Source organism: Ptiloglossa arizonensis, chromosome 4 (genome assembly GCF_051014685.1).
Source record: "Ptiloglossa arizonensis isolate GNS036 chromosome 4, iyPtiAriz1_principal, whole genome shotgun sequence".
NCBI classification, from domain to species: Eukaryota; Metazoa; Arthropoda; class Insecta; order Hymenoptera; family Colletidae; genus Ptiloglossa; species Ptiloglossa arizonensis.
In genome coordinates this window covers 17,177,595-17,189,847 of record NC_135051.1, presented here as the reverse complement: position 1 = coordinate 17,189,847, position 12,253 = coordinate 17,177,595, and the positions used below count along the sequence as shown (strand labels likewise).

Below are 12,253 nucleotides of genomic sequence, written 5' to 3'. Positions count from 1 at the left end.
ATTAAGCCCTCGCGACGGAACAAGCTTGGCGAATGTAAAAGACAGGGTAAATTCGTTCCGCTGTAAACCGCCACGCGGTGGTACGTCTTCCTCGCGAAATGTAATTTAATCGCGCGATTAGAGTACCGAGAGGTCGTCGAGGCCAGAGGAACCTCCACGGAGGAAATGGGAGGACGTGTCCGACGGATTGAAACGAGACGACACCGAGAATTCTTTCGCATATTTAAGACGTTTAGGTGCTAGGTTGCAGTGGAATTATTTTCACTTGGAAGAAGAAATCGTCCTTACTCAACTTTAGGTGAGTTCAAGGGGGAAACTTTGATCATCGAATTTAAACATGGGTCATCTTTACTCGTTACTCGAAATTTATACACGAGACGCAAGTATAGTGTCAGTGGGAAGAAAGACACGAGGAAACTTTGAGATGTTACATTTTTAAACAATAAATTAAACAGCTTTTCGTAGATGTTTGCAATTTTAATTACTCTACCGTGAATAATCAATTATCGAATTTGAATATCCATACCTGACGAAACTTTGAAACTGTATTTCGATTCGCGATCGATAAATTGAATATCTCTCCGTCTATATTTCTAATTTTAATTATTCTAACGTCATAAAATATAACAATACGAATTTGTCGAATGTACTTACAAAGAGTAAACATTATACTTACGAATTCGTTCGTTATTCACTATGAATTCTTATCTAAAAGACGGAATTTTAATCGGGGCTCGTCGCTCGATGTTTTCACCGTTTCGCGCGCAAAAATTCAAACGTGGAAAATTTTCAATTTCTGCGCGTTCTACCCGCTCCTGTATATTTTCCATCGAAAGTGTCGTACAAAGGCGACAGCTGAAAAATATAATACTCCGTGGACATTTATATTCGCGTTATCGTCGAATATAAATTGTATCCACTTTCGCGAACAATATTTCTAGTTGGAATTATCGGCTGCCTGGTAGCTCGCGCGGGCCAATGGACGCGAAGCCAAGGATTGGCGTTGCATTAGGCAGCTTCGGGATTATAAGAGAAGCGTCGTGAATACGGCAGAGAAAACGAGCAATTTGTAGCGAGCACCGAGTAAAGGTTGATGCAAGTTATTCCCGATGAATCGGATATCGAAATGAAAAGAAGGGAGGCACGGTCGGTCGGTGAGCGGATTGGAACACTGTCGAATTCGTCAGACCCGCGGAAAGCTTTTCAGATTTGCATACTAGCGAATTTTATTGAATACATTACTCAACATCGACGTCCTCCACGTTCGAACTTATGAAAACCAAACGTTAGCTCTAAAAAGGGAAGAGGATTGTATACCGGGTTTCGTGTCTCTGTGAAGAACAATCGATCGGTTCAAATATTGGACGTACATGTCACTCGCCTTTGAGGAATTATTTATTATTAATTATTTTTCACCCCCGGGCTTCGGATAGAATCACGAATATTAACTTCAAACATTTTGTTACGAAACTAAAACATTGACTTGCTCTTGTGCTCGTTTGTTCGGTTCTGGGGTCAGGGAAATATTTATTGCGAAAATTTATATTTTGCTGAACGATGAGATATAATTGTTTTTGTAGTGTTAAGTCGAGGGGAATATTAACTCAATGATGAATGGTAAAGTGACCTTGACTTGATCTTGAATATTTTTTAGAAGGTTCAAGGTCAGTTTCATGTCTCAGAAAGGAAAAGTTACGAGAAAGTTTAACCGGTAGAATTGTTGTTATAACAAAAGAATTATGGGTCATTCGCGATACACTTTGATGTGTAGGATCGAAGAACGTAGTTTTGAAACTCGAAGAAAAGGTAATCCAACAACTACAATCTTTGTTCCTTTTTTGGAAATGAGTATATTTTCTTGAAGATATGTATTGTCTAGGTCATCAAACACTATAAAGCATGGAGTAGAACACACTTATGAAACTCAAAGAAAAGATAATCCACAAGCTCATCGAACAGTCGTAACAACTTAACACAGATCCAGAGTGTTCACATTGCAAACTCATCTTTAAAAGCCAGTGATACACCACAAAGTTGAAGAACTCACTTTCAAAACTCTAAAAAAAGATCCATCCACAAAATGCATATCTTTGTCCCTTCCCCTCAAATGGGTATATTCCTTTGAAGACATCTATCGACCAGGTCATCTAACACTTAAAGACATCTATTGACCAGGTCAGGCTATGAATCACAAAGTTGTAAAATATACTTTCGAGACTTAAACAAATGGCAATCCATAGAATCTGTATCTTTGCTCCTCCCTCTCACATAGCTATGTTTCCTCGAAGACATCCGACCAAGTCATCAAACACTATAAATCGTGGAATTGTAAAACACTTTCTAAACTCGAGGAAAAGGCAATCCACAAAACCTGTACTTATGCTCCTCCCTCTTAGATAGCTATATTCCTTCAAAGATACCTGACCATCAAAAACTATAAATCATGGAGTTGTAAAACACACTTACTAAACTGAAGGAAAAGGCAATCCACAAAATCTGTACTTCTGTTACTTCCTCCCTTTTACATAGTTATATTCCTTCAAAGATACCTGACCATAGAAAACTATAAATCATGGAGTTCTAAAACACACTTTCTAAAGTCAAAGAAAAGGCAATCCACAAAATGTATACTTTTACTCCTGCCCTTTAGATAGCTATATTCCCTCAAAGACACCTGACGAGGCGATCAAACACTACAAACTGAGTATTTGTGAAACACACTTTCTAAACTCGAAGAAAAGGTAATCCACAAAATCTGTACTTCTGGTCCTCCCCCTTGCACAACTATATTCCCTCAAAGACACCTGACCAGGTAATCAAACACTACAAAACCAGATGTTTCTAAAACACACTTACTAAACTCGAGGAAAAGGCAATCCACAAAACCTGTACTTATGCTCCTCCCTCTTACATAACTATAATCCCTCAAAGACACCTGACCAGATAATCAAACACTACAAAAACAGATATTTCTAAAACACACTTACTAAACTCGAAGAAAAGGCAATCCACAAAATATATACTTTTACTCCTCCCCTTTACATACCTATATTCCCTCAAAGACACCTGACCAGGTAATCAAACACTACAAAAACAGATATTTCTAAAACACACTTACTAAACTCGAGGAAAAGGCAATCCCCAAAACCCGTACTTCCATCCCCCCGATTCTAGACACGACTGGACCAGTACGATGTAACAACCGTACACGAAACCTCGCCAAGATCCAGTTCGTTCGAATCGCGAACCTCCCGGTAAGAGCGGTCGCGATTGCCTCGCGGGCGAGGATCCATCAGCGTTGATCTGCAATTCCGTATCCGGGCAGTCTTTGACAAAGCGTTCGGCGGCGGGGCAAGAATCGGGTTCCCTGGGAACGTCGATACCAACACTTACGGCAATTCGACGGCAGTTAGGCGCGGCCGAATCAATGGCACTCGGTTCGGACGCATTATCTTTCCTCTTCATCCATGCGAGACGAGCCGCAGGGTACGCCCCGATAATTATAATCAGTCAGAAGGGGTCTACGGATTCAGGCAGGGGTTATGCGCGGCGTAGGATCGTCCGGGGTCACTCGGAGGGGGGTTGTCCGGGGGCTAGCGGCGTGGGAAGAGAGAGGGAAGTTGTGTGTCGTCTCTGCTAGCTGCGACAGAGGGTGGACAGAGCATTTACATCATTTAATTTATGACCCTCTCCGCGCTGCACCGACAACGCCGGACGAGAAAGCTCTACGTGTACGAGCGTACACGGCCATGGTCGGCCGGCCACCACGACACACGTACACTAATGCACCCGGTAGAATAAATTTGCATATGCATGTAACGCGCCGCCGCCACCGCCGCCGACGCCGCCGTCGTTCCGCAACCGGGGAAAGAGGGACAAAGTGGGCCCCGTGGAGCCGACCTGCGAGGGGGAAGAAGAACCGGAATGGCACACACAACCCCCGACGTTACGGCTCTCGAAATCGAACTCGCCACAGTCGATTGACCGTTCTCGAGTGGCCGTCGACAGTGAACGATTTCGAATCCCGGTACCGTCGAAACGCCCCGCGGAAAATAATGCCGCGTCGTTTCAATCAGGGACTGGCGGCGAAGCGATAATGATGACCGCCGAATCCACGCGTTCGAGGAAATGGCCTACCCGACCGAGTAATAAATTCCTCCACGGCAGAACGTTGCGGCTGTTACGCGGTTTAGGAATTAGAATTTTCGTCACGCGACGCCAATGTTACGGACTTACCATTCGGAAAATAACGCGGAACTGGAGGACAGCGTGTTTGTGTTCGTTCTGTGGCGTTCGCGGTGATTTGAGATTTTTTTTGGTTATGGTTGCCGCGCAGGGACCATTTCAACCGTTGACGTTGGTAGACGATTGCGTTTTCGAATCGTTTGGGAGACATTTTGGCGGGAAATTGAGAGATTTCTTTGGGGGTTTTGTTTTTAGGAGGATTTTTTCGATATTGATGAATGTATGTGATATAATATGTTTGCTATGATTGTCAATACTGTGATTTTTGAATATTCTAAGGTGGTGAGCGTTTTGTTCGGGTATGTATATTTTGAGGTTAGGTTTTAAAGGTTTTGATGATCATCTATTGGGGATATATTAGGTTGTTCGGAGAGTCATTTTGTTTTCTTTTTTTTGGTGAAAATGAAACACGATTTTTTTAGAGCGTGTGAACGTTTTATTAAATTGTGAATTCTCCATTTTGGAAAACGAAATGACTTTCCGAATAACTCAATAATACATATTCATGAAACCCACAATAATTTACATACATCTATCTTTTACAAATATTTATATTCCAAGGTACCTCTAATATTATTTTCTCTACATGTACAGATTAATATTAATATTTGCCAAAACATTTCTGAGTACACTTTTCTTCTATACATCCCTTTCCATACTAAATCTTACAAATTAATCTTTCAAAATAACATCAAGATCGTTACCAATCTATCGAATCGATTTTAACCCATACACTAATATTTCTCGTACTTCGTATACAAATATTTACAATCCAGAGTACCTCTAACATAATTTTCTTTACACGTTAATATTAATATTTCCCAATAAATTGAATATTGTATAGGTAGGTGGAAGGGGGCCTGAGAGGTGAGATTCGTAGGGGCCATTTTAGCCGTTACTTTTCAGAGTTTTTGAAATAACAAATTGAAGGAGATTTAAAAGAATTCATTATCTTTTCGAATAGTAGAAAATTACTGTTTTTATTGTACAGAGCATCCTATTTTATTTTGACAAGTATGCATACAGTTCACACTGTGAAATAATTTTTCTCTGTGTTTTTCTAAACAACCTTCTCGTCGAAGTATCCTCCTGTAAACCGATAAAAAGGCCCTTGAATAATTTCAAGCTTCCTTTGAATTAATTTTTCGATCGTACCTCGATTGATGTTCTTTCGAACATTCGTTTAGCAGTTTTACAAGCGTTCTTTCAACGTCGGGATTTCCCAATCGTCGAATGTAAGCTTTGGGAAGATTAACTGCATACATATTTACAAACAAAACAAAGAGTACGCGGACAGGGAACGGTAACAATGTAATCCGTGCTGTCCGTTTCTAGACGCGGATTAAAGTAACAGAACCACTATAAAATATAATAAAGAGTAATGGGTATTTTGAAGTTAGGTTTAGAAAATAGAAAAGTCTGTTTGTCCTTCAAAAATCTTGCTTTAAAGTATAATGCTCTAATTGGTCATATCTTTGTTTGTATTTTCCAAATATTGCAGAATAATCCTCACATTATTTCTATATTTATATACATATTTTGAAATTACTTTTAAAAAGAGCACATCTGCTCACCTCTTCGTGTCAATATTCACTATATTCCAAATTTTACATATTAAAGAGGTCAAGTGAATCGATAGAAAATAAAGATTCTAGATATTGGCCATAAGAAATATATCTAAATGCAACATATAAACAAATAAGTTGTATCTTCGATTCCTATTTCGGTTTGCATCGCCTCTTAACCAAGATTTCAGTCAGAAGATGGAAACAATCGCACAATTGATTTCGTATTCCATGAATTCAAAGAAAATGAATATTTCCAATGCTTTGTTATTGTATATAACATATAAGTTGCATTTTCGATTCCTATTTCGGTTTACATCGCCTCTTAACCAAGATCTCTGTCAGAAGATGGAAACAATCGCACAATTGATTTCATATTCCATGAATTCCAAGAAAATGAATATTTACAACGCTTTGTTATTGTATATAACATATAAGTTGCATTTTCGATTCCTATTTCGGTTTGCATCGCCTCTTAACCAAGATTTCAGTCAGAAGATGGAAACAATCGGACAGTTGATTTCATATTCCATGAATTCAAAGAAAATGAATATTTCCAACGCTTTGTTATTTTACGTTCTTCCACGAAAACGCAGTTTCGAACATGCTGTGGGACAAGTTGGCAGGAACTCGAGGATTAGCGCCGTCGTGGCTAAGAAAACGTACGGTCCCACCTATAACCGTAACATATAAGCGGAATATTTGGCTTCGGGATTACCAGAGCTCGAAGTTTGATTGGCCGTGAACGGCGTATCAAGTTTTGGCGAGGCAGATAGAACTTCAGCTTATTCGCCAACGTCTACCGCGCGTCACGAGTTTCCAAACTGGGTTTAAGTTCGCATCCTTTTTCGGCTAACAAGACTGCTGATATGTAATCTCAGTAAACAAAACAATTGCGCGATAATTGTTACGGTTATTTCTAGCCAAGAATTTTTTTTATCGGTTTCACGTCGAGGGAACGGTCGTGAGTCTTGAAGCAGTCTTGAAAGAAAAATTATGGAAATGTCAAATGTAAATATTTTAACAGTGCTTCGGTGTTCGAAAATGTAGAAAATTTGGAATAATGTTCCAACCTTCTTAACTTCTTCAGAGAAGAACTATTTTTTTTTTTAATGATTTTTTTTTCTAAATTGTAGCTGATATCGATCTGTGACATCTGTCGATCTTGCGTTCCGTCTGCATATATTTGACTATCCTTGAAAAAAATTAACAAAATTAATTTTGACTGTTGAATTATATCTACGAAATTATCTACACTTTCAACCTCTACATTTTCGACTTAGATTTCACTTACAGTCGATCTTCGAGTATTCGAAAGTCTCACAAACGACAGATGTTTCGCCAATATAAACATGCATGTATCTTTGAAAAGATAATCCGGATTACTTAACTATATCTACGAAGATATCAATATTTTCAACTTCAATAGTTACACCTTTCACAGTCTACATCTTCGACCTACATTTCACTCACGGTAGATCTACGATACACCACTCGTAAAAGTTAAGACGTTTCGCTGCTAAATATACGTATGTAAAGATAATCTCGTTTATCAACAATGTCTACTCTATTCTAAACTTCAGCAGTTACCACTACATTATTTACCTACACATCATTTACAGTCGTTCTTTAATAAATCTCTCACAAAATTCAGACACTTCACTATTACACTTATGTATCTTTAAAAATATAATTTATGCTACCTAACATTGCCCACGAAATTTCACAATTATCTCTACATTTTACCTACATTCCATTTGCACTCCATCTTAAATAAATCCCTTCTCAAAGGTGAAACGTTTCACCACCAAATACATACACGTGTTCTTGAAAAGACAATCTGGTTCACCAGACAATATTCACGTATCTATCTATATTTTCAGCTTCAACAATCACCTCTAACTTTACGACCAAACGTTTCACTTACCTCTTGGATAAATCTCTCGCAAAAATTCAGACGTTTCACCGCTACGTAACTCACCGTCACCGGAACACGATTTCCATCGCGTTAAATCGCGAGAGATAACGTAGCCGTAAAATCTCACGGTAAATTACAGTGACGATAGAAGGTTCGGCTCGATCTCCACTCGAGACCGACACGAGCACCTCAACTTATCGACCGAGCGACGCGAACATCCGATAAGCTGAATTTTTGCGCGGGGTACCGGTCTAATTAAACCGTCAACGTAGGAGAAGACGAAATTCACGGTCGTTCTACTTTCGTCGTCTTTACCCTTAGAGGGTACAGCAGTCTGCTACCTGGCCGAATGAAGACGTAATTCTTTTAATTACTAGGTAGCTTAAAATACAGCCCCTCTTAAAGCGCGTGAGAAACGAAGGGGCGGTGGTACCGTCACGAGCAGCGAGCACGATCCCGGCAAGAGAGCACTTTCGCGAGGTTTCAAATTAAAACGCGTAATTACGCCGAGCGAATTTAGTTCCAATTAGTTTACGATTACCTTTCAACTTGCTCTCGTGGCGTGGCCTGGCCTGGATGCTTCGCGCTTTGTTCACCGCCCGAATTTTCCAAATTGATTCCCGTTTACCAAACGACGTTCGTATAATGTTTCCACCGTGAACGTGTCTGCTTTAATCCTCGAAAGTAAAAAATCTATGCTTGGGTAATTTAAGATACGAACCATTGGAACGAAACCACTGTTCTATGCAAAGTGGGTTGACTTTTGTAAATATAGATTAGGTGTTGCGGTAGTTTAAGATCTAGAATCTTTGAATCTTTGGTTGATTCTACTGGTTTGCTTTAATTTTTAAAAAATGTGATATCGTGTTTCAGTAATTTAAGATATGGACCATTGGAACGAAACCAGTGTTCTGTGCAAAGTGGGTTGACTTTTGTAAATATAGATTAGGTGTTGCGGTAGTTTAAGATCTAGAATCTTTGAATCTTTCGTTGATTCTACTGGTTTGCTTTAATTTTTAAAGAATGTGATATCGTGTTTCAGTAATTTAAGATCCAGACCATTGGAACGAAACTCCTTGAACTTTGCTCCATTTTGCTTCAATTTATAAAAGTATAGTATCATTGTTTCGGTAATTTAAGATTCAGAACATTTAATGTTTTCTTAATTTTGTGTAGGTATATCTCAATTGTTCAAAATACAATATCAGTGTTTCAATAATTTGCTTTGATTTTCGAAAATTGAAGTTTTGGTTATTTTGGATTCAGATCACTGAAATGGATGACTCTTAGTGAGAATAATTGATGGCTTTGTGAAAGTAGCGAAAGTGTATTTTGCAAATATTTAGACATCTAATTTACATCTATAATCCTCCAGAAAAAAAACTAAAGAAGGTTTGTTAGTTTCTTACCAATAATCAATGTGTCTATAGATTTTTTACTTCTTCGGTAACATTATGTCCACAATTGTTACAAAGATCTTCAATATATTTGACTTCGTGTTAAAAATATTCCGAGAGTATGACAACTATTCAGTATTGGATATCGTAGAGTTATAAATATACAAATAAAAGATGCAAATCATACACATGGAATGATGTTGAAGTTGAGTTTTGACACAGTCGTTTCCACTCAAGGGTTTAATTAAATCAATCGTTGATTCCTCAAGAATTCCTCATCGAAATCCATTGCATTTATAAACAATCGAAACTACTTGACATTCTCAATCGAATCTCTCGAAGACTACTTCACAGTACTTTAATTTATTTCTACAATCTAGGTATCGACTTCGCAAACATTCCTGAAAATCCTTTGCATTTATAAATAATCGAGTCTATTTAAAATTCTTAACCGAATCTCTCGAAGACTAAGTAGGCTTCTGCGAAGTCACATTACTTTAATTTATTTCTGCAACCTAGGTATCAATTTTGCAAAAATCCCTGAAAATTCTTCGCATTTATAAATAATCGAGTCTATTTAAAATTCTTAACCGAATCTCTCGAAGACTAAGTAGTCTTCTGTGAAGTTACACTACTTTAATTTATTTCTGCAACCAAGGTATTGATTTCCAAAATTTTCTGAAAATCTGTTGCATTTATAAATAATCAAAACTAGATGAAATTCTGAAAATATTTCGTCAGTATCCCAGTTAGATTTTTAATTCAAAACCGAGACAATTAATTCCAGGCTGTGTACGTTTCGAACGTTACGAAATTGATAGCAGAATACAACGTGGAACAATTTTTGTTTCACAATATCAAGAGGCCTGAAAAACCTTCACATTTATAAATAATCAAAACTAGATGAAATTCTGCAAATATTTCGTCAGTATTCCAGAACACATGTTAGATTTTTAATTCAAAACCGAGACAATTAATTCAAGGTTGTGTACGTTTCGAACGTTACGAAATTGATAGCGGAATACAACGTGGAACAATTTTTGTTTCACAATATCAAGAGGCCTACAAAACTTCACATTTATAAATAATCAAGACTGAAATTCTGAAAATATTTCGTCAGTATTCCAGAACACGTTTTAGATTTTTAATTCAAAACCGAGACAATTAATTCGAGGTTGTGTACGTTTCGAACGTTACGAAATTGATAGCGGAATACAACGTGGAACAATTTTTGTTTCACAATATCAAGAGGCCTACAAAACTTCACATTTATAAATAATCAAGACTGAAATTCTGAAAATATTTCGTCAGTATTCCAGAACACGTTTTAGATTTTTAATTCAAAACCGAGACAATTAATTCGAGGTTGTGTACGTTTCGAACGTTACGAAATTGATAGCGGAATACAACGTGGAACAATTTTTGTTTCACAATATCAAGAGGCCTACAAAACTTCACATTTATAAATAATCAAGACTGAAATTCTGAAAATATTTCGTCAGTATTCCAGAACACGTTTTAGATTTTTAATTCAAAACCGAGACAATTAATTCGAGGTTGTGTACGTTTCGAACGTTACGAAATTGATAGCGGAATACAACGTGGAACAATTTTTGTTTCACAATATCAAGAGGCCTACAAAACTTCACATTTATAAATAATCAAGACTGAAATTCTGAAAATATTTCGTCAGTATTCCAGAACACGTTTTAGATTTTTAATTCAAAACCGAGACAATTAATTCGAGGTTGTGTACGTTTCGAACGTTACGAAATTGATAGCGGAATACAACATGGAACAATTTCTGTTGCAGAATGTCAAGAGGCAGCACAGATTCCCGTTGGCTATGGCTCGCTTAGCGAAACCTCAGATCCCGCCGTCCGAGCCGCCCCTCATCTCTCCATGGCAGCTGCGGTAAGTAAATTGACGCTAAAACATTGTTAATCAGAGACGCTTCGTTGCTCCTTATGCAACTCTATACCAACAGCCTGTCCGTCGCCGGGTTCCCGTCTTGATCTTGATCCAGTGGACAGCAATGAAATTAGTTTCGTTAGCGGGGGATCTCGTGTGTCTTCCGTTTCCGTTACCGAGCGTTCGTTTATTTCAGTCGTGCTTTTACATCATCGCTAACCCTCGTCAAAGTTTTCTTGTCTCTGTGATATCACTGACACGCGACTACCGATCGGAGAACGACGCGTGGAAATAACAATTTTTCATACACTTTGAAAGGGAACAATTTCGTCCAAGAAGGGGATGAAACACTTTAATTAGACGAATAACCGAATACATTAACTGTAGCGTAATTTTAGGGTTGTTTCGTACAACTTTCGAACGTCGATTAAACATTTCCTGATCTCTTGGAATTTAGTCGCAAAGATTTTTCTCTTCCAGCGAGTAACAAAAATTGATATTTTTCTTTTGTTGGGAGTTGAAGATTTACAATGATTTTTCGAGTTTTATTCTTTCAACGAGTATACAAATTGAAGATTTTTCTTTTTCAGTGAGTAACAAAAATTTATAGTCTAGTATTATAGCTCAGGTATCTATTTTGGGTATCCTTTGATTATGGTTCGGGACACTCTTACATTTCTAATTTGCTTTCGTTTATTTGTAACTGGTTCGTTCACACTTTAGAGAAAATTAGTATTATTTTTATTCGAGTGTAATAATAATGTTACACGTATAGATTGTCACTTCTCTGTTTAATAATTTTCTTATTTTCCTATCTTGTTGCACGTGATAGACCTACATTCAGCTGCTGCGCTCATAAAGCAAGTTAGTAACAGTGGTAGCGAGCGAATGAGCCAAAATACTGTGATAGATAACGAGTATACCGAGCCAATAGCCATCGAGTACCCTAAATAGTTTTCTGCAACTATTTAACTAGTTGTAAACGCTCCAAAACACTTCCTGCCCTGGGAAACCAGTCGAAGCAATAATTTCTTTCATCTGAGTTGTTTTCCATACTCAATAAATAAAACTGTAAAGGAGTTTTAAAGATCCTCATAGAAAGGCAAACTCACCTGTAGTCATCAGCTCTGCCCACCACAATTTTTATCCACCTTATCCTCGAATCCATATTTTTTCCAAAACAAATTCATAATATACCTCTCACCAGAGATACAGTT

General features: G+C 37.9%; 1 protein-coding gene across 3 annotated transcripts in view; it reads left to right on the top strand.

Annotated features, from left to right (window-relative positions):
- Positions 1-12,253, top strand: part of LOC143145921 (uncharacterized) — an 827,424-nt gene that overhangs the window by 33,131 nt on the left and 782,040 nt on the right. For all 3 annotated transcript variants that reach the window (XM_076309758.1, XM_076309757.1, XM_076309760.1), the window contains exon 2: positions 10,939-11,039. In XM_076309758.1, coding sequence (XP_076165873.1) covers positions 11,028-11,039 — 12 coding nt within the window. In that variant the 5' untranslated portion in view covers positions 10,939-11,027. The remainder of the gene's footprint in view (positions 1-10,938; positions 11,040-12,253) is intronic.